Raw genomic sequence first — 23,322 nt, forward strand, 5'->3', positions numbered from 1 at the left:
ATAAGGAGAAGCAGGTACTCCCTTGACATCCTATGCAGCCCAGTGATTGTGTATGCTTCACTGGAGCACAGAGACAGAGTGCTGAGCTGCTCTCCCCACTCAGTCAGAGGTAGAAACCGATGGGGAGACATCTTGCTTTGCTGCATCAAATAACATGGCTTAAGTCAAACAGAGCAAATGCACAGGATTTTTGCGATGGATTTTGACTTCAATAAGGCATAATTAGCTTTGATTCATGTGCTCCACATTAATTGGTTTTGCGGGTTGGACCAGACGTGTGCTAATCATAGTACTTATATGTGCTCCATTCATACGAACACAAGGACAACTCACAGGCCATAATAAGACCCCTGAAGCAATTAATCTGTTAGTGGGGTAGACTGCTGTAGGCTGATTCACAAATGCCTAGTTTGTACAACACATAAGCATCCTTTGTATAATGCAATGTGTGACAGAAGATGCTGTGATTTCCTATCCCTTTTTTTTTGGGGAGGCAATATAAATCCCTTAAAGAAGTCAAAATTAATTGGTTTTAAAAGTCCATTTTAAAGTTTGAACTATTGGGAGAATGGAGCCCATCTGCCCACCTCAGCTGTTGATCCCATTGCTTGCTGCTTGCACATGTATTGAACCCCTGCAGAAGAAGAGATTGAAGCATATCTCCCAAGCTCCTTTCAGCTGAAATGAACAATGCACCTCTTATTTTGGAAATAACTTTTCGCCCTTCCAGCCCCACCAAGAGGTCCTGAAAATGGAACCTGGGACCACATGCACAGGAGATGCTCTACCACTTATCTGCAGCCCACTGAGGTTAACTCCCCTTTGAAACCAACACCTTTAAAAGTGACTTTGGTTGTCTTGTGCCTGCCCAGATTACTTAGCATTTGGCTGCGAAGTGGAGTACTGTATTGTTAGAATTTTTGTTGTCACACGTGAACAAGCTATAACTTTTGTGAATTGCAAACCTACGAAAGTATGAGTGCTTTATTATTTATTTACTTGTTTGCTACATTTCTATTCTGCCCAACAGCAATATATGAGTGTATATCATTAAAAATAAAACAGTTACCTAATAAGATGAAACCATAAAATCTAAACACAGCATAAATCAGGAGCAGTGGATGAAAACAATATAACAACACTAATAGGTGGAGCAATAATGTTCGCGGATCTTAAAACTCTAGAATTATCAAACAATTTGTACATCACTAGAACTTTTTAAATATTAAAACACTGATCTTCCATACTTCCAGTGATCTTCTTGATGTTCCGATATATAGCAAACACTGCTACTTTGTGGTATAAATTGACTTGAGTGTTGATTTTCTTTTCAAGCAAGAAAACAAGTTTCTGCCTCTCCCCCACGGCACACACTATTAATCTCTGCTTGGTTAGCTTTGATATTTGAGTATCATCAAGCAAATGATGTATGTTAAAGAAATACATACATTAGCTCTGACCAGTTCTGCTAAAGATTAGGACAATATTGGCATTCAGTCCAACATTTTACAGTAGTGTCAAAAACTATTATCAGTGAAGTCACAAATCTGATCCAAGAGAAACATAGATATTTCACATTCATGAAGCATCATTTATACCTGGAAGAGTCTCTGTATATTATCATATTTCCATTCAGGGCAACAATCCAACCAATAAATCAGGTTCATAGTATTTTCACATTGGTCATGAACATTCTTCATGTGCTGATTGGGTGATGTTTAATATTAATTGCAACGTGGTTCAATTAACCATAGTGTCAAGTTGACAGGTTGCTCCTGGCTCTGCTTGGTTTGCAGTGGATTGGTGATGAATATTTATAGATTGAGAAAGATGCTTTTCCTTCACCCAACAATACATTTTATTTATTAACTGAAAAGCCCTTGAAATATACACAGCCTGCTATGCCATGTCAAAAAACACTTTTGCATCTCTGTGTGTATGCAAGTATATGCATTCTCTTATTTTTGATGTGGAGACAAGTAACAGGAAGTGTTAATAAATGAAAAGACTTTGTGAGTGAAGCATTGTTACATGCAGCTTTCTGCAGAAACTGCAGAATTGTGATACTACTGCAGAATTGTGTGAGAAGCAATCAGCGGGTAATATAAGTTGCATTCTAATTGTTATACAAGTTTTTTATTCACTGTCCAGTTGAGAGGTGAAAATGAGGGTGATTTTTGTTAGAGTTTTAGCCAAGAAGACATGAGTATGAGATATTATGTTGCTTTTTCTTTTCTTTTTAAATCGTTTACATATTCGCCATTGTGGTTCTAAGAGCATCATATTGATTTGGACTTCATTCAGATGAGCAGCAATGTGTCTGGATTAACCCCAAGATTGAAAGAGAGTGATTCTGATCTCACCTCACTGTTACGCTGCTGCTGGGATTCCACTTGTCACTCGCAATTTGCTTATACTGAACAGTGAAACCATATTTCTGGCAGTTGTCCATATTTGATAGCAATCTTTGCTGGCCACCTTGATCATCTCAACAATAGGGTACTTAATGAATAAATACTTATTTGGATTTCCTTTCCCAATGTCATCAGTGGAACTAATGCATGATAAGACATTTCTGGTCTTTCGAGCCCTGGGGTTGTATTCAATGCTGAACCTACTCAGAATAGTCCCACTGAAATGAAGAAACATGGCTAATGTAAATTCATTAATCTCATTGGATCAGCTCTGAGTAGATGTTAGTTGGATGTAACCACTGGTTTTGGAGATGTTACTCTGCCTGCTCCCCATCCCCACCAAACTATGCCAGCACAGGGAAGTCTTAATTTCCACATCCACCCTGCTGTGGCTATCAAGACTGCTGGAAAGCACATTTACTCTATGTTAAGATTCCAAGCAACATGTACTATTGTAAAGAGGTGACATTTTAAGACTGAGATCCTATGCACACTCACCAGAGAGTAAGAAGCATGACATTCAATGAGGCTTGCCTTATGAGTAAACATGCATAGGATTGTGTTGCGATGTATTTCCTACCCTCTTTCTTTCCTAGTCTTGATTAGCTGTTGATGAATTGATAATTGAACTTTAAATGTTAAATTAATTACTTGACTAGTCAGTGTTACTTAGAAAAAACCCACAAACAAGTCTGAGTGAAGAACTGTGGGAGGTGGCAAGGAGTGCAGAGGGCAAGAAAAGACATTAAATCCAGGCTTCCAGCAGTCAGGCTCCAGAACCTTATATCTTGTGCTACCAGCAGTGCCGGATTTACGTATTAGCTAAATCATGTATATAGCTTAGGGCCCCACTCACTTGGCCCCCCCAAAAAAAAAATTTAAAGAGGAAAAACTGGATGTACATTTCTAAAATATAAGATAAAAAACAAATAAAACCTACATACAGCAAGTGCTGTTGTGTTGTGTAGGCTCCTATGATGTAAGTCAGGGGTTGGCAAAGTTTTTGTGGCTTGGGCCAGTTCACAGGCCCGCAGGCGCCGCGGTGGGCCGGAGTGCGCGCACACGCACAAACGCTATTTTTTGTCTCCTTCCAGTGCAGAGGAGGCGTACACAGCTTCCCATTGGCTGCAGGAACTTCCTGCAGCCAATGAGAAGGTGGCCAGCGTTGCGGAAGGTGGTCCTCACTTTGCTCTGCACTAGTTTAGTGCAGCGCACGGTAGCTGACTGAATGGGCGGTGGGGGTCCCCAAGGGGGGGGTCCATGGGCTGGTTAAACAATCCCCATAGGCCACTTGTGGCCCATGGGCCTTAGGTTGGCGACCCCTGATGTAGGTAATAGGCCCCGCCTGCTATATAAAGGGCTCCATTACCTTCAGTAGCTTAGGGCCTCATCAAACCTAAATCTGGCCCTGGCTACCAGCATTCTGTTTCTATTGTACATCTGAAACTGAGCTTGAAGCTTAGAGGGGACCACCTGGACTGCAGTTCCAGCTTGCTTGTGGCACAAGCAAAATTTTACTCTGAAGTGTGGCCCAGAACACCGCTCTACACTCTACAGGTCCTCCACTTTGCCTTCAAAGCTGCTTACGGCTGTTCTGCATTTAAAAAAAAAAAAAGGCGAAGGAAAAGAATCTCAGAACTAGGTGAAATATTTATTCATTTTTAACTTTCTATATACCATCTTTCAAATTACGAATTCAAACATAAATAATATGACACAAATAAAATGCAGTTTGTGCAGAGTTAAAATCACAGCTAACTCACTAGAATTAAACACCCACAAGAGCTTGAGATAATGGTATTTTGGTGCTAATTTGAAATATACTTATTAATGTTGGCAGAGGAGAGGTGATTCCATAGAGAGGGAGCCACTACAGAAAAGGCTTTCTTTCCACCCCACCCCCCTCCATAGCTGCTAAATGAACCTTTATGTGCCACAGCCAGGATGACTTCATCAGCCAATCATAGCATTCAGGAAGGGAAGAGACTAACCTGATCCCAAGCTGTAGTTTCACCCTAAGGCATCCTAATTACATGGCCGCCTGAACAGGTGCAATTATATTGATCTCTGAAACAAGGCAATAATAACAATTTAATTCAGCTCAGTATTATGTCCTTTTACGGTGATATGCCTTAATTCTGATGACTGACAATATTTTAAGATCAAATAGTTTATCCACTTTGCCTCTTGTTGAAGATCTTTCTCCTTTTTTTGCGCTGATGCTAACATAAAAAGGAAAGTTATATTAGAAATTTGGAGGGGTAAGATATTAAAGGCTCTGGAGAGCTGTTGCCTGGATAGAATTTTGATTGGTGATTAATTTAATTGGCCGGAAATCATTCTGTTTCTGATTTATATTCTGCTTGGGACTGTCTCTCAAGCTCATGCTAATCAGTAACTCGTTTTTCCTATCAAACAAAATTTACAGACATGAGCATAAACAAAAGCATTCTGCCAGGAAGGTGACCTTGCTCTCTTCACAAGCAGCATGTTAGCAATTGATTTCAGTGTTACACTGTTGTTGATGCACTGGGCATCTTTCAGGGCATAAAGATGGGTAGATTTTTTTTAAAAAAATAGACAATTATTGAGAGTAGCTGGCAAATATTTTGTTTTGCTAAAACATTTCTGAAGAACAGGAGCAAGTATTATGAACATGCCCCATTTGTCCTTAAGATAAATGAATGCTATGCTGCTAGAATTCTTGTTGATATGTATCTGTTACCCGTGAGGCAAGGTGAGGCGACTGCCTCAGGTGGCAGGATCCACAGGGGCAGAATCCACTCCCTCCTCAGCAGCCCCTGCATGCTATCTCTACAGGGGCCTCTGAAAAAATAGGAGGCTCTGCTGGTCCGGGGAAGGTGGATTTGATTCTCCTTGATCTTCACTCACCTCTTCTTCCCTGGTGGCAGGGGTAGGGGGACAGGTGCCATTTTGTGGTTCACCTCAGGTGTCAAAATGTCTTGGGGCAACCCAGAGGTAACTGCTGTTGGCTGCTCCTCCAGTCTTGATTGCCTTGTATCATTCTGGCAGCAGCAGGGCTCTTCAAGCCGCAAAGGCTGGCAGACAGCAGTGGGTGAGTAGCTCATCTGAGCACAGCGAGCCAACAATCTCTCGCCACTACAAACTGGAAAATCTCAGCAGCAGTAAAGAAGGGCATGGTGCATGTGTGCTGTGTATATGGTGTAAATGTGATATGTACTTACATGGGAGAGAATATGGGTAGCAACGCCCAGTTTGGCTCACTGCCAGTGCCAGCATGTAGATGCCGGATGGCTGGCTAAGGGTGAAAGTGACCACCCCGTTGCATGTTTGTACTATCAGTTATTCCTTACAGTGATGCCCCTTTAAAGGGGACATCCTAATGTTGCTGGTCTCACTACAGTGGTACCTCAGGTTACAGACGCTTCAGGTTACAGACTCCGCTAACCCAGAAATAGTACCTCGAGTTAAGAACTTTGCTTCAGGATGAGAACAGAAATCACACAGCAGCGGCACGGCAGCAGCGGGAGGCCCCATTAGCTAAAGTGGTGCTTCAGGTTAAGAACAGTTTCAGGTTAAGAACGGACCTCCAGAACGAATTAAGTTCTTAACCTGAGGTACCACTGTTGTTGTATTGGTTGTTACTAAACACATAGCAGCTTCTTTCCTGCTTCTGAGGAATAAGCAGGTAAAAGTCTCCAAATTTATGCTTTATTGCCACTATGTGATTGTGACTCTAAAAAAACATATTTTCCCCCTTTCTCACTCACCTTCCTTGAATTAATACGTTGTTTCCTGTTTGAGCATCGCCAAGGTTTTTTCATTAATTGTGATGTATAGGATGATGCAATCTGACAACTTTTCAGGCTGTAAATTGAATGTTTTATGGCCTGTTGAAAATGTGAAAAGAAAGCAACAACTGCCATCGGCTTCAGTATTATGTACCTAATAATTTTCTAAACCTACTGGAAGGCAATTTATAACAGCTCTGATGGTGACTTTGCCCTGGCTTATGATACAATCCCTTATGTGTCTACTCAGAGGTAAGCGCCACTGAGTTCAGTGGGACTTAACACCAGATAATGTGAGTATAGGGTTGCAGCCTAGTTATTCTGCTTTCACAAAACACTTGCAAAAGTTTATGGGTTTTTTTGAGTAACAAGAAAGTAAGAGATAAATCACAATTTGTAAAAAACCTTTTGGGATACCGTATATCCAGAGTTATGTATGCAGAAGGCCTCTTGCACAATGGAACCGTTTAGCATCCTTGTTCCACACCACAGCCTTTTGTAGTCCCTGAAAATCCTTGCCTGAGTGTTTGGGGGACTTCATGAAAGGCCTGGGACATAACAGGGGGTGCTGTATGATGGGATAATTCCTGAAAATCAGGCAGAGGCATCTAACGAGTGAGGCACGTGAAAATATGCTAAGAGATCTATAAATGTTACTGATTTGTTTTCTTTCATTTGTATCCTGCCTTTCTTCCATCACAAGTTGTCTTCTATCCAAGCACACCTTAGCTTCAACAAGATGGCAGTTTTGTGTACCTTCACAAAATACCCTAGGATACATTTATATTCCTTAATATGTGAAATACGGCCATTTATTATTCTTATTTCTCATTAGTAGAACAGGGAGGTTTGCAGCAGTCTTCTGACTCCCCACTTACCTGACTGAGCCAACAGTGATGCCAGACTAATTCTTCTTGTTCAGGACATAGATTATTTTCATACCAACACAGCTGGCTTTTCATCAGTGTTTGCACTGCTGATAATTTGACAACAACTAATGACTGTCTGCATCAGATATCTTAAATAGGCAACTTGTTAAAAAATAGGAGAACAGGCTTCATAGTCATGCTGTCCTAAACTGCTCTGCAAATTGATGCATGAGACACCGATGACACAGTAGCTATATAAGTAAGCAGAAGCAGCTGTTTTGCTTTTAGCAATAATTCACTGAGGGTTTACAGTAATAAAACTTGTTTTATTGGGATGAAAGCAAAAAAGACTGTGTATCGGCAGCAAATAGTGAATGACAATTCACTGACGGAAATACTAAAACAGACATCCATTTAACCAATCTTTTGACTACCTTATGCTCTGCTTTTATGGCCATAAACAGTAAGATGGTTCCACTGCCTAATGGTCTTGAGCCATGGAAGGATAATGAGGCTGCAATCCCCCCCCCCCACAGCAGTAAGTCCCATTGAATTCAGTGGGCCTTGCTGCTGGGCAGGCCCAGACCAGGGGGGGGGGATATGGGCCACTTGGCCTGGGCCTCCGATTCCAAAGGGGGCCTTGGTCAGCATATTCACAATCACAGGGGATGCACTGGGGCGAATGCGGAGGCGCAAAGGCAGATACTCAGATATGCAGATACGGTTCAAGCCTTGAAATAAAATTATTTGTCAGCATAACTTTTGTGAAAATTATTTATATACTTACTTATTTATAAGACTTCAGTTATCCCCAGGGTAAAAAAGGGGGGGCACATTATCTACCTGGCCGGGCCTCTGCCTGGCTCTGCAAGGCCCTGCTGCTGGGTAGATATGCATAGGATTGCATTGTGAGAGTTACTCACATAGTTTAGTATGTTGAACCTCCTGCTGATGGATCTCACCATCAACTGGGCAATGCATTGCAAAGTGTTTGTAAGCCATCTTGGCAAGTGCTGCATTCTTAAGCTTTTTGGATCCCAAAATTAAGGCTTCCTCCTAAGTATTTTCAGTGATAATTGGCTTTTCTGGGTGAACTTATCGTAAATGTTAGTTTACTATCCTGAAACAAGCATCAGCTCCAAGATGCCCAAGTTCTTCTCTCAAATATCAAATTGCATTTATTTATTTATTTATTACATTCAAAGCACCATCCAGTTTACCAGATCCTCTGAATGGTTCATAAAATCCAAATACTTTAGAAAGCTAGTTCTACTCAGAATAGACCCATTGAAATGAATGGACATGACTAACTTAGCTCTGTTGGTTTCAGTTTGGCTACTGAAGCGAGAACTAATGTTGGGTACAATTCAATAAATTCAAAAATCACCATAAAACCATCACAAAGCTGTACAAGATTAATAAAAACAATAACAAGCAGTACTAAAGGTGAAGCAGAATTGGTCTAGTTATTGCAATCATTATTAAAAGGCCTGGGGACACAGAAATATCTTCCCTTGGTGCTGAAAATATGCTTTTGTAGACACCAGATGAACCTTCATAGGGACAGCATTCCAGAATGGGGGCACAACTATCCACATCTCCTCATTAAGTGGGGAGACCTGGAGGAAGACCTCTGATTATTACAGTCTTATTTGCAGTGATTTCCATGCTGCCGTTGAACAAAGTAGGAGGGGATGGGCCTCTTAACTTCATGGTTTGCAAAGCGGGACCAAAGGTTTCCTCACAAATTATTACCTCAAGTCCTGCAAGCAGGGTTAACAGAGCTGTGCCCACCCTGTTCACAATCATTCGAACAAGTCTCCGCCTATTCCAGGGTTCCTGCTTGAATGCCCATAACAACTGTAGATTTAGGAAAAGTTGGCTGTTAGAGAGGAAAAAAGCAGCCCTGAATGGTTCTCACAGATGAATGCTGACTTACGATGATGGCACAGGGACTATGGTTAAAGTAAGACGATATCTAACAAAAGCCTCTTGGGTGACTGATTTTCTATTGCTTTTAAAAGAATCCTGCTCTTCTGGGGCTGAAGCACCTTTTTCTGTTTAAGCGGAAAGAGGCTCCTGTGAATCCATACTTCTTGTTGACACACGCTGCACAAAGCCGACTTGTAACACTAACCAAAAAATGGCTCTCTGCCAATTTATAAGTATGGATAGTCCAAAACTGCCTCTATATATTTCTAAGTTCTTCTTCACTGAGAATGTCACTCTCCTCCGCCCTGCAAACACACCTGCACTTTGCTTCCAGCCTAGATTGTCTTTCTCTGTGCCATGAGGCTAATTCTGACATAATCTCCCAACATCCTGACGTCCTTGGAATTAGTGCCAGTGTTATTCTTCACCAAGCAGCTGTTGGATGTGGAGCTGCCTACCTGACTTGTTTAACTCAGTGGGTTTATTGTACTGATATTTCATTGGCAGCTGAGTCTTGGGTTCTTTCTGGGGAAGAGCATGTGCCCCAAAACAATATATTGATATAATCCCTATATTTTTAGATTTAGATTGGGGGTAGCGAACTTGGTATTGTCCAGATGTTATACCTCAGCTGCCATCATTCCAAACCATCAGACATGCTAACTGGGACTGATGGGAGTTGGAGTACAACATCTGGAAGGTGTCGCATTGGCTATCCCCAGTTGATATATGCAAAGTATAACAAAACAATCCCATAGCAGAGCTCAAGTCAAATGAATTATATTTATAATAGCCATAAGCTATTGAAGACAGCAGAGCTATGTTGTCATGTAAATGAAGATAACAAATGCAATGAATATGAAAAAAGGAAGAACTGAGAAAAATAAGAGAAGAAGATATGTGGCTGCTGATCCCTTTCCCCTGTTGTTATGCATAAAAGAAATAAAGAAAGAAAAAACTAAATCCTAGTCCTGCACAATGAGGAAAAAACAGGATTTTGCTTTTCTAATGTATGCAGTATAATCTGTCCTTCCAGGCAACTCCTGTTTTTGTCTGTTTATTTCAGTAGGATAAAGTCTAACAGTATTGTATCTCATTATTAGAGAAATACACATCCCTCAAAGCAAAATGTTCACATCCACTGAATGAAAAGCAATTATTCTGTGGCTAACATGCCATGCCAGCCTTTCAACAACTATATTTACACGTGTGTTTTGAGCATTATCAGAATGAGCGTTGAATCTGGAATAGAAATACACGCTATCAAATCCCTGCTCATCTTTAAAAGCTTTGGAAAAATAACTGTTGCTAAAATCTATGTGGCATAGGGCTGGTATGAAGTTAAAATGGGATAATTATATATTACCTCAGTCAGGAGTGACTTCAGGAGCATGTTGCTTCCGCTTAGCTTTCAAAAGACATTTGAAGTAGTATAATGTGCATTTATTAAACAATATCTGGGAAGTCTTTTGCTTAATTTCTGTTAGCTAATAAATCTGGGGTCGAAAGAGGGGATCTGTGGGGCATAAATTATGACACAGAATGCATTGGAGAAAGTGTGAGACAAGTAATAAAGTGAAGGAATTTCAGATAAATTGAGGGAAGTCAAAAAAGAGAAGTAAGATGTAATTAAGATGTATGGAATGTACAAATTTGTTTTTATATTTGAAAACCAATAAAATATATTATATAAAAAAAGAAAGAGAGAGACATGTAACTGATACAGTTTTGCAACCTTTTTTTTTTAAAAGCAAGCAAATACCAAAAACAACAACAACAAAACACACACACCCGTGGCTGTAGTAGTTCTACATCTGTGAAATTCATTCCTCATTCTATACAGCTACATACTTTTATAGAGATTATTGCCATAGAAACACAACAGTAATATGGTGGCAATATGCTGGCAATACGTGGGATTTGGCCATCTTTCCAGATTTAATACAGTATGTACACTGCATTTAATATAATGTAGGATGAACAGCAATCCTTTGAGGCTGGGAAGATTACTATCAATACACTGCATACCCCCCTTTAAAACAAGATACTTCTATAGATTCTTTCCTTGCTAGAGTAACACAAATTCAATTACTGTTAATGACCATGCTGTCCTTTCAAAATCAAGCCTTCTTGTTGTCTTGTTTGGTTTTTAATCAAGAGAAGGCCCTTCCCCCCCTTTCTTTCAGTAGTTGGAGATCCATCACTGACGATATTATTACAGATTTTCTAGAAACAAACGTAGGAGTGAGTCAGACCAAACTGCAGGGACTTTCTCATTGAAGGACGAGATAATGAAAATTCTATCAATGAAGCCTGAATAGGGTTCAGTGCACTGACAACCTTGTCATTCAAATCCAAGTGAAGTAACATCTCTTTTCCACCACCACCTTTTGTTCATAGTTAAAACTAGCAAAGCATTATTCATATTACACCCTTCTTCCATCCAACATGGGATCCAGGTCAACACACACGTGGTTTCCAGGAAGTCTCCCATCCAGGTACTGAGCAGACTGCGACCTACTTGTCTTTAACAAGGTGGTGGTCTTATGTGCCTTCAGACTATACCCTGCAGTGGTCCAAATCTAGAGGAACAACAGGGACAGTGCATTGTATTAAATGCTAATAATATGCCTCAGAATGGCTGCTCCATGTATTAATTTATTAGGAACGTAGGAAGCTGCCTTATTCTGCACCAGACCATTGGTCCATCTAACGTAGTGTTGCTGACATTGACTGCCAGTGGCTCTCTGGGATTTCACACAGTGTTTTCTCCCATACCTACCCAGAAATTTTAGGAAACTGAACCAGGGCTTTCTACATGCAGAGCAGATGCTCTACGAGTGAGCTGTGGCCTTCCTTATTATTTTTAAGATATTTCTGGTGTCTCCAACTCCTCAAAAGATTCCATCAATGGAGTCTCTGACATTTTTTACACATCACTTAGGAAGACAGGCAAACTAATACCAGTGTACTGGAAGAAGCAAAGATCACCAGTGTCGAAGCAATGATTCTTCAACATCAACTGTTGTGCAGATGTCTGATTATCGTCTTCCAAAGCAACTGCTCTATTCCAAATTTAAAAATGGAAAGCGTAACGCTGGTGGTCAACAAAAGAGGTTTAAAGACTGTCTCAAGGCAAATCTTTTTAAATGTAGTATAAGCACCAACAATTGGGAAACACTTGCCTGCGAGCACTCCAATTGGAGAACAGCCTTTACCAAAGGTGTCATAGACTTTGAAGGCACTCAAACTCAGGACGCAAGGGAGAAACGTGCTAAGAGGAAGGCACGCTTGGCAAATCCACACAGTGATCAATTCCCGCCCAGAAACGAATGTCTCTACTGTGGAAGGACGTGTGGATTCAGAATTGGCCTCCACAATCACTTACAGAATCATTGTTAAAACCGTGTTTATGGAAGACAATCTTACTCGGCTATGAGTGATCGCCAAAGAAGAAGAAGCATGAATAAAGTGGTAAGGAGTGCATAAAAGCAAGGTAGAAAAGAAAAGAAAAGAATTTCTTCTGCACTTTTCAAGCCAAATACTTTCTCCAAGCCATTTTTCAGGATTTTTTGTTGTTGTATGCGCTATTTGGATGTTCTTTGCTGTTGTGCTGCACGCTATAGGAACAAACAGTAGGACTGCATAGAGTAGCCCCACATCAGATGTCTGCAAATACAGTGTGAACATCTGGATCAAGGGGACCTTTGCACATAGAGTTGTATGCATTAAGGTTTCCCTAGTATCTGCAATCCTGGTCATTCAGAGTTAGAGGTCCCAGCAAAGGCTTTATGCACATAACTATTTGCCATAGCCATTCACACTGGGTGCATAGAAGTCAGGAGATGTGCAGTTAATAGCAGGGCCATCGCTGATTGGTGCAGCCCCATTCCTTATTCCTGGATAATTCAACATGAGAATAGAGAGGAACCAGAATAGACCTCTTCTATTAGATATATATCTGCTTGATGTTTTCTATTCCCTTTGAACAATGACTAATGTTTGCACGATGAAGGGGTCCAGTAGATGGCCCCAAACAAAGTGTGATCTGCCTCATGACCACAGAGTGAACTTCAGTGGACTGGGTACATCAAGAGATACCGCCCAGAGCAATTTTGTGGGCCTCAGCAAGGCAGGCAGGCTGCTACTGATGGCGTAGCTGGCGTAGGAACAGGGCCAGGGATGGATCCCAAATAGCTTTGGCAGAAGAAGGCTTCCTTGCCATTTAAGAGGCTAAGTAAGTGCTATAACTGCCCTGCCATTGCTGAAACCATCTGCTTTTGCAAGGATTTATCCTCTCTTCTCCCACCCATGGGAGGCCCAGGGAGATATCTCTGGGACATTTTAAAAGCATTGTCACACTTATATCCTGCTGCCACAGCCAGATTGCTGCTACCTTCGCAATCCATAGAAAGCCCCTGTGTAATTTATCATTATCATCATCACTTGGCACCTTATTATCTTTGCCTTGTTTACCCTCAGCAGAAAGCACTGTGTGAGGCAAGTTATTTCTGGCAGAATGAAAAGTAAGAATGAGAGAGAGAACAGTAATACATATCCACCCTGTGGAATGTGAACCTAGGCACAATGCTAGGGCACACACTCTTAATTTCTTTCCCCTCAAATAAGAGTTGATTCCTTAATGTTTTAGTTTAAGCAGGCATAGACATTGAGTTGTTTGAGTTATCAAGATGTGCTGACTGCAGAATGTTAACTACTGAATTCAGATGTTAGAAACTTGACAGGTTTATTAATAGGAATATATACAGCTGCCTGACAGGGATCTTACAGGCTTTCATCTAAGCTACAGGCAGGGAACCTGTGGCTCTCCAACTGCTATTGGGCTCCAGCTTCCACGAGCCTCAGTCAGCGTGGTCAACTGTAAGGGATGATGGGGCTTGGAATCCAACATCTGAAAGGCCACAAGTTTCCCCATCCCTGACCTAGATTAAGGGCAAAAAATGAGGGGAGAGTCTTCAGGCAGTGCACAATTAATTAATTGTTCTGAAAATGGCCATCAGAGTGTCATGTGTCACTCAGCATCTTCAGGGTCTGCAGGCTCTGGAGGAAGATGAAGAGGCAGATAAGGAAGAATGGGGAGGGGAGGCTGGGCCAAGGAAGGCACTTCCCTGTCAGATGGTAATGTTGGAAAAGGAGTCCTAGCAAGCAGCAAAATTCTTACTGGAATTTTGGGGGGAAAGGCAGCTCTTCTTCCAAACACCTGAGAGATTTTGCAAACCTAAATCTTTCCTTTTACTTATGCACTGTTGGGTAACATTTCAGTTTATGGCCACAGCTCTAGTTGAACTCTGCTGACATTAAGATCTTGCTCTGCCTTCTGTTACAGGGATGCCCCAAACACTGAGCTCTACCAGCATGTTTACTCCTTGTGGCTTCAGCCCTCATCATCTACATCCACCCAAAGAAGGTGATGAAGGAGGGCTGATCTTTCAAGATGGAAACCTCACCTCAGCATCTCTTGATGCTTTAATCCAGCATCTTATACCTACAGCTGACTACTACCCTGAGGTAAGTCCTATGTTAATGTAAGCTGCCACATCGCTTTCATGAACTGGATCATTGGGAGGAATTATTGCTATGTCCATCATACTGTCAGGGCATGCATTTCAGCTAGCCAGACAGAATGTTCCCCCCTCCCTTTTCACTTATGTTCTGGAAGTTCTCTCAACAACCCCTAGAGCCAATTTTTTTTGGGGGGAGAGGAGAGAGAAGAAAGCCCCATTGCACAAGTGGTGGTCTTTGTGCAGGGCTTCCACTGATGGGTTTCATCCATTTCAAATCCCAGTTCAAGTGCTAGCTACCACTTTAAAAGTCCTAAATGATTTAGGACTAAGGTACCAATGGAACAACATCTCCCATATGAGTCCTCATTCATGTTTCAGTCATTGTGGGAGATTTATCTGAATCCCACTGTTGTCGGAGGTTTGGTTGAGGGCTTTCAACATAGTAGGAGGTCTGCTTGGTTTATGGGGCATTAAAATGCTATTTTGTTTGAATGAACTTAAGGGCTTGAGTATACTGAATGTGATCTCCCATACTGTTTTACTGGATCACTGCAAGTTTTATCAATAGTGTACTATACTATGTGAGTTGTAACCCACCTTGGGTATTGCTGTATTCAGTGGAATGATAGGGAATAAATATTTATGATTATGTGATTCTTGTAGAGCTCTTTCACACTGAAGTAGCATGGTTGCCCAAGTGGAAAGGAAATTTGTATCATGACAAGAATTGTAAATGTTTGATGAAATGTAGGATACACTGCAAGATAAATGGTTCTGTGTAACCCTTTGATTTAACCTGAAGTTTGTATTATTCTTCCCAGACTTCATCCAAATCACTGGGGCAAAGTCAAGGGGAGGAAGGGATGTTAAGCAAATATCATATACTAAGAATAGCCTAACCAGCTGGATCAGGGGGCAAGTTCTTATTATTGCTAATTCTAGTTTGCTAAATGCTGCTTTCAATTGCACTCACAGTTAAAAGATCTTAAGTTCCATTTAGTTCAATTACTTCTAAATATGTATAACTTAGGCCTCAATTGCAGCCACTGTTAACTTGGCTTTTGTTGTTACATCTAGAGCTAAAAGTACTTCATTAGTGAGAGTCTATAGCCTAACAGCTTTTGATTGAAAACAATGGTCATTTACATGAAAGGAAATGAGCACTCAAGATTGCAGCTTTACCCCATGAAAAGAGTGGCTATTTTTCAAAAAACTCCACTCTGCTGGAGATGAATACTCTACCAAGGCTAATGCTTCAAAGTCATTAATTGCAAAATTCAGCAAATTCTGACATTTTTAGCAACACACACATGAACATGATACATATCCATATTATATTCACAGTTTCATATATTCATAGATTAATTTTTTCCTGTGAATGAAGCATGAAAAAATTGGAAACTAAAAGTATAACAAAATTATCTAATTTCTTTGCCTGTTTGTTTGTTTGTTTTTTGGTTGTGAAGCAGATGTTTAATCTTAACATTGTTGGTTTTTTCTTCATGTAACACTGCAGGACTATACAATACCTTATGCATTTTGCATAGGTGCTGTTTAATTAGCTGCAACAATATTGGTTTTTATCCTCAACCATGTGTCTCAAAAAATGTGGTTAACAGTTTTGATCTACTAATTAGTTGAAATTAAATCATATTGCGTTCAATATAATGTAATCCCAAGTAAGTGTGTAAGATTTCCAGCATTCTACTTTCAGCCTGCTTGATATCATTAGGAAAATGATCAATGGCTATATCAGAGATAGGCAACCTAAGGCCTGGGGGCCAGATGCGGCCCAATCTCCTTCTCAATCCGGCCTGGGGACCGTCCGGGAATCAGCGTGTTTTTACATGAGTAGAATGTGTCCTTTTATTTAAAATGCATCTCTGGGTTATTTGTGGAGCATAGGAATTTGTTCATATTTTTTTCCAAAATATAGTCCAGCCCACCACATGGTCTGAGGGACGGTGGACCAGCCCATGGCTGAAAAAGGTTGCTGACCCCTGGGCTATATGCTACATCCACCGTTGGAGGCAGTAAGCCTCTGAATACCAGTTGCTGGGAATCACAGGTGGGATGAGTGCTGTCTTTCAGGCTTCCCATGGGCATCTGATTGGCTACTGTGAGAACAGCATGCTGGACTAAGTGGGCCTTTGGTCTGATCCAGCAGGTCTCATCTTGTTCTTAGAATCTAAAATACATACATTTGGGTTGTGATCTTATACATAAATTGCAGGGAGTTGGGCTAGATGATCCTCAGGGTGCCTTCCAACTCTGATTCTATCTATCTAAGCTGATGGACACAAGACAAGATTGGAAAATGCAATCCTATACACATGCGGTACTATACATATATCTGTTGTTGTAATCGTAAACATTATTTTTAAAAATGGCACTAAAATGTTGATGGATTTTCACGATAGCTTTTTTAAAATAGCAAACAGAGATGTGGAAATATGGGAAATTTACTGTCGGGAAAAATGAGAAACTGAGAGAAACCAAAACTGGCAGTCACCCATCACTAGGCTGTAAGTACGGCTGGATCATAATAGACATTTGTAAAAGTTTGCATGATAGCGAACAGATGTATTTTACCCCATCTCTCATTGTAATAAAACCTGTGGGTTATCCAATCAAATGAATGGTGATAGATTCAGAACAAACAAAAGGAAGTAGTTTTTCTCCATTCACATAGTCAATCTGTGGAATTTCTTTCCAGCACGTAGATGACTTTACAGGGGGATCAGACAATTCAATGACGATAAAGTTTTAGTGGCTACCAGTCATGGTAGCTGTATGCTGTCTTGGGAATACCCATTTCTGGAGATCCAGAGGGTGTCATGTTCCACTTGCAGGGGTTCCAGAGTAAGAAAAAAGATGCTGAACTAGGCAGGCACTTGGCCTGATCCAGCAGGGCTCCAACTCCTATGATACATTCCCCAAGGAGAGCAATCATTATATTACATCTGTTTATCTTGTACATGAGTAAGGCTCTGTCTTCTTTTCAAAATATGTAATCTCTCCTCCTTGCAAAGTCTTGCTGTGGGTTCCCTTTGAGAAATCATCACTCATATTTATTTGCAGATAAGTTTGCCTCTTTCCATTTTCCAGAAGGCCTATATCTTTACATTCCTCCTGAGCTCAAGACTCTTCATTGAGCCTCATGAACTTCTGTCCCGGGTTTGTCACAAGTGCATCGAGCAGCAGCAGCTGGATGACCCAGTGCTGGATAAGGTTAGTACTAGCAGTGGCGGGTGGGTGGGACTGCCTTTGCAAAGAGCCGCCAGTGCTAGAGCAAACTAAAGAAGTCCCCTGGCTTTACTCTCTTTTGAATCTTTTGATTCCTTGCTGCCTGTGTGCATTCACTCCCATGGGGTTTTTGTTGATGCTGAGTGCCTAGCATGGTTGCATTCTAACATAACATCAGTGCCTCTGAGCAAAGCTGCAGGCACTGGGTGTAGCAAATGCTTCAAATCCCCTTCTATCTTCCTCTTGCAGCCTGTCTCAAGTCTTCCCAGGTGGTTTCCCTTTCCTTTCTTGAAGGTTTCACTGAAGCCTTCAGGGTTCCAGGAGGAATCATTTAAGCTGTGCACTGTCAAGAGCAGGTGTCACTGCAACGCTATATATCTCAGTTTTGCCTAATGCATCGTCCCTTAGCCCTAGGCATAGTTTGCAGTCTTTCCAGGCTTACCTGTCACTGGCAACTCCCCATAGCAGAATTGCAATTGCCCATTAACTTTGCAAGGAATGCTTGCATGACAAAACAGTAATATATTTGTACTTGGAAGCACTGCTATATATCTAGCTACACATCCACAACACACTTGGGATGTATTATTACTGGAGCTGTCAAGTACAACATTTTCCTGTTGCCTAGAATAGACACTCCAGTCAATGTGGCTCCAGACAGGGAGGACTTTCTGTCATACCTGCTCTGGAGCTTCCTCCCCCTATGTGTGACCAGGTAGATGGGTGTTGACTCTAGCTGACCATGCAACCATCTCTCTCTTGGACTCTTACTCTCTTACCCTTGGACTCTCACACTCCTGGCTTTTAGCCAGCACATGGCTCAACCTTCACATAGGATGGAGCCCACAAGCAGAAAGTCTGAGATGTAGCTCAGACTTCTTTTCAAATTACTGCTGTCTTCAAATTACTGCTGGGAACTGAATGTGAGTAAAACGTTATTCTTACTTTTAAAAAAGACTGTGTTGTGTTACTATTATTTTAAAAGGGAAGTAAAGGGGAAACCTACTAGGAGCAATCCAAACTAGACAAGCCAGAATGGATTGCTTAATTTAAGGATTCTAATGAATCATCAATTTGTTTCCAATAAGTTGCAAGGGGAATGTGCTCGGCTGTTTACTCACTAGTGTGAGTGAGGAGGGTTAATATCAAAACAATATTTCCTCTCCTAACTTCCTTAACATTCCCACAACACTATGGTTTTCAGCAATGTCTACGCTTCCTGCTCTCTCAGGGTTTTGCTTGCGACAGTTCTCACCTGTATAGAGTACTGGCACCTATTTCCCCCTGCCGTCCCCTGGCACCAATTTTGTACTGACACTCCTGGCTCTTTCATCAATATATGAAAAGCAATACTCCCCCCATTGCATTATGTAGGTCACAGCATGGACATCCCAAATTATTTCTCTTTGCATCATGCCTTTCTACAAGTGCCATTTTTGAAAATGCTTCTACAAACACAACTTGGAAACTGGGTTAGTTTAGTTCCCAGAATAGTTCCCATCCTCAACTGTCAAAACTTTTGTTAGAATGCCAGCAGTGCATGAATAGCAGAACTGTATTGTGCTTTTGCTTTTTCAAAGCTGAGTCTGGTGGCAGGGAAAAGATTATAATACATCCCCCATCTGGCTATTCTGTCACTGAAAATAAAAAAAAACCCTGGTGTTAAGAGTGATAGTTTGTGGTGTGAACTTGGCCTTTAAAGCTTATAAAAATAGCCCATGTTTAGCCTCAGGAAGGTACTAATTCACCCAGAAATATTCAGACTTCTGACTTATCTCATGTGACCCAACAAGAAGATTCTCAAGGTAAATCTTTATTTCCTAGCTGTTTATCTAGAAGAGGAAGACTCATAATGCAGTCCTAACCATGTTTACTCAGAAGTAAGTCCTACTGAATTCTGTGGTGCTTACTCCCAAGTAAGCAGGATTTGGATTGCAGCCTCAGTCAGTCTTACTATACAGTGGTACCTTGGGTTACAGACACTTCAGGTTATGTGTTTTCGGGTTGCGCACCGCACCGAACCCAAAAGTACCGGAACTGTTTACGTCCAGGTTTCGGCACTCGCGCATGCACAGAAGCGCTAAATCGGGCTTTGCGCATGCGTAGAAGCACCAAATAGCGACCAGCATGTGTGCAGACGCGGTGCTGCGGGTTGCAAACGCTGCGGGTTGTAAACGTGCCTCCCGCACGGATCACATTTGCCACCCGAGGTTCCACTGTACAGTCACAGACCTGCTTCACAGCCTCAGTCAGATATTTTGCTATTTTCAGAAGCCTTCATTAGGAAGACTTTTTACTAGTATGTAATAGCTCAGGGACTGGGAATCTGTGACCCTACAGATGGTGCTGGACTCCAGCTTCCATCAATGCCAACCAGCAAGGCCAGTGGTGAGGGAAGATGAGAGCTGTGGTTCAACAGAATCAGGACTTCCTCATCCCTGTAGCATTCCTCGTCCTGGTACTCTAGCTCTTCAACAAACCCTGAGCTTCCATATTTAGAGAGAGAATGGACAAGCAGCCAGGGGTCTCTTTAACACAGGGCCTAACATTGGGAGGGGAGGCAGCATGAAATGCTTTCTCAGTGCTTCTCTTCCCTAAACCACATATCTGTCTTCAGCCATGGGTAATAGTGGTCCTAAATGGACAATGGTGTAATGGTATAGGGGCAAAGGAAAAGTCACAGGGGAAGGGGATGAAGGATCCCCTGCCAGCCTCCCTGCTCTACCACGCACAACAACACTCATGAAATTTCATAGGCCACCTATATTATATTCACTGATAGTAAGAATGTTGCATTTGCCTTGAGACCTGTTTTGGTCACATGCTAAAATGGGCACTTTGATGAGTTTGGTTGAAAAAGCAGGAAGCTTCAAGGCACACAATATAATTTTGTTTGATTAGAGGGTGCCTTCCGTCCAGAGGCTAAAACAAGGAAGTTCTCTCCTCTCATTCAAGGTTTCCACTGATGTAATGAATACGTGTGGTGTTTGAAAATAAGCTTCTCAGATTGCTCATAAAACATTTAGGATCATCTGGCATATCGTACTATAATGCACAGTGTAGAAGCTCTGACCCCAAGTATCTTAGAGGCAGAGAGCAGGAAAAGCCAAAGCGGTTTCCTTTGGCAAATATTTGTTAGGTTCAAAAAGAAACATTTAAGAATAGGTTATAGCTGTACAAAGCAGAGAAGTGGATAGCCAAATATTGAGGACATCCAAAGTAGGGATACTTGTGGAATTCTATCATTGCAAATTCCAGTGTGAACCAACACACACACACACACACACACCAGACTAAAGTACAAAACAGAACATTTTATTTCTGTGCTTGGCTGGAAAAAGTAAAAAAGTTTTTAAAAAACCCCAATTATTTAGAAATGCATATTTTGAGATAGAATAAGTGTTTAAAAGCCATAGGGCAGAAAAGGCTTAGAAGTGAACACATGCAAAAATGCTGCAGACTAGAAATAGACTTCCATCCCTAATCCAAGGCCATCTATGAAACTAATTTAAATCACTCTATAGGCATGTTGGTGTTCTGCAAGTACCACCACTTCGGAATCAGCATTAGGTTAAAGCCACCAGATCTTTTTGCTGAGAGTTCTTAAATTTGCATCCATCTTTTTTTATTTCTAATTATAGGCACGAATCAGAAAATTTGGGCCCAAAATACTGCAGTTATTGACGGAATGGACAGAAACATTTCCATATGATTTTCAGGACGAAAAGATGATTGGCTGCTTAAAAGACATTATCCACAGGATAGCTCCATGTGATGAGGTGAGGATGGCAGCAATTTAGAGATATACTGAGAAGTTGCATAATCAATAATTGTTCGGTCAGCTGTTTGTTATTAAAAATTACTTTCACTATGGAAGAGACTGTGGGGGGAAATTCCTAGTCAAATTTTAAATGACATTTTCTGAAAATGTGATTATCAATAGAAACAAATGCATAATATTGTTTAATTATTTCTGAGCTAAGATGTAAAAAGCTAGTTGCATCGTCAACTAAAAAGTTCACCCAGGTGACTCAATTTATTTGTTGACTAATTTTAAAAAATGGAAATAGAAATTTCCGTTTAAAAAAGTTTATAGAATGTGGGTTGGATCCAGATCTTAGAGTAGACTCACTGAAATATAAGGAACTTAAGTGGCATCCCTAACATAAGGTAGTGGATCTATTTCAGCTTTCACCAACACAGTGTCTTCCAGGTGTTTTGGGCTACTGAACTAACTGGGGCTGATGGGAATATGAAGAGCACCAAGATCAACAAAGACTGTTCTAGTCTAAACATGGCTAAGGGAGCAATCCTAACTTACATAGTCATAAATCCAATTGAATGCCATCCAATTTATATTTGAGTAGACATTATTAGAATTACACTAGGCAATTCTCTTTTTGGGTTTTATTTTGTATCTTCACACATTGTCCTTTTTTCTTCTTCCTTTTACCCTTCTTTATCCTCTGACATTCTGCTTAGCAAAACCAGACCTAATTGCTGAGCTAACTAACAAGGCAGTGTGAGATATTGCAGAATGGGAGATATTGGAACAAGCAAACAGAAAGAAAGTACCTAATTCAGATTGACTAATATCCTGGTGTTTTACATGAAAGATTGCAAAACCAATGGTCCCAAACATTAGCTCATTTTGTGGCCTATTAACTTTTTAGGATGTAAACAGTTAAAGGAACCATGAAGCTGTCAGTGGAGGCTTGAATCATTTTAGATTCCTCCTAATTAGCCAGCTAACAAACAGTGAATATTGAGTTGCGTAGCTTTCAAAGGAGGAGCTTTAAGTTATGCACAATATAAATAACAAATTAGACATTGGGGAGTTGTTTTCAGATTGGGCTCTTAATGACTAAGGTCATAGCTAGCAACCAAAGAGCTACTTTAGTCATGCTCAAAATCTTCAACATACCCAGTTCATTGAACTTTGACTGGCAGCTAGTGAAGCCACCATAGAAAAGGGAAATGGCGACGTTTGGTATTATAAAAGAAAGACTTAATAAGATATGAATAATTTCTATGGGGCATTATCCAACCAAGTGCTTCATCTAAGGAAAGGATTTCCAGTTGTGCAACTTAACTTCTCCTCCTTCTTCTCTCCTCACTTGTCCTCTGCCAGGGGCGTACGAGGTGGGGGGCAGAGGCGGTAGATCGCCCTGGGTGCCACTCAGGGGGGTTGACAAGATGGCCCCTGCCTCCCCCCATCTGTAGAGTGGCCGAGGGCGCGCACAGTCAGTAGGGGTGCCGCTCGTGCGGTGTTCGTATGGGCTGCCTTTCGCATAGCGACCATATGGGCTGCTGCACGTGTGCACTCTGTATGGGATGCCGCACATGCGCAGTCTGTGCGGGTTGCTGCTTGTGTGGCAGCCTGTACAGACGCCTGTATGGACTGTGCACGCGAGCGGCAGTGGGCGGTTCGCCCTGCCTCTCGCCGTCCTGCCCTGGGTGCCAGAGAGGGTTTCTCCGCCACTGCCCTCTGCACCCTCCCCAAATTTGTTTGAGTGTTGGGAGAACCCCTAGAGCAGATTTAGGGGACACATGGGGGATGCAT

General features: G+C 41.4%; 1 protein-coding gene across 3 annotated transcripts in view; it reads left to right on the plus strand.

Annotated features, from left to right (window-relative positions):
- Positions 1-23,322, plus strand: part of RASGEF1C (RasGEF domain family member 1C) — an 84,101-nt gene that overhangs the window by 30,142 nt on the left and 30,637 nt on the right. For 2 of the 3 annotated variants that reach the window (XM_083592666.1, XM_083592664.1), the window contains exons 2-4: positions 14,336-14,517; positions 17,622-17,744; positions 21,401-21,538. In XM_083592666.1, the coding sequence (XP_083448792.1) occupies positions 14,338-14,517; positions 17,622-17,744; positions 21,401-21,538 (441 nt within the window). In that variant the 5' untranslated portion in view covers positions 14,336-14,337. Of the gene's footprint in view, positions 1-12,352; positions 12,463-14,335; positions 14,518-17,621; positions 17,745-21,400; positions 21,539-23,322 lie in introns of those variants that run through there. The other variant, XM_083592665.1, reaches the window with a different exon arrangement.

This window comes from Podarcis filfolensis (genome assembly GCF_964270895.1).
Source record: "Podarcis filfolensis genome assembly, chromosome: 2".
In the NCBI taxonomy this organism is placed as follows: domain Eukaryota; kingdom Metazoa; phylum Chordata; class Lepidosauria; order Squamata; family Lacertidae; genus Podarcis; species Podarcis filfolensis.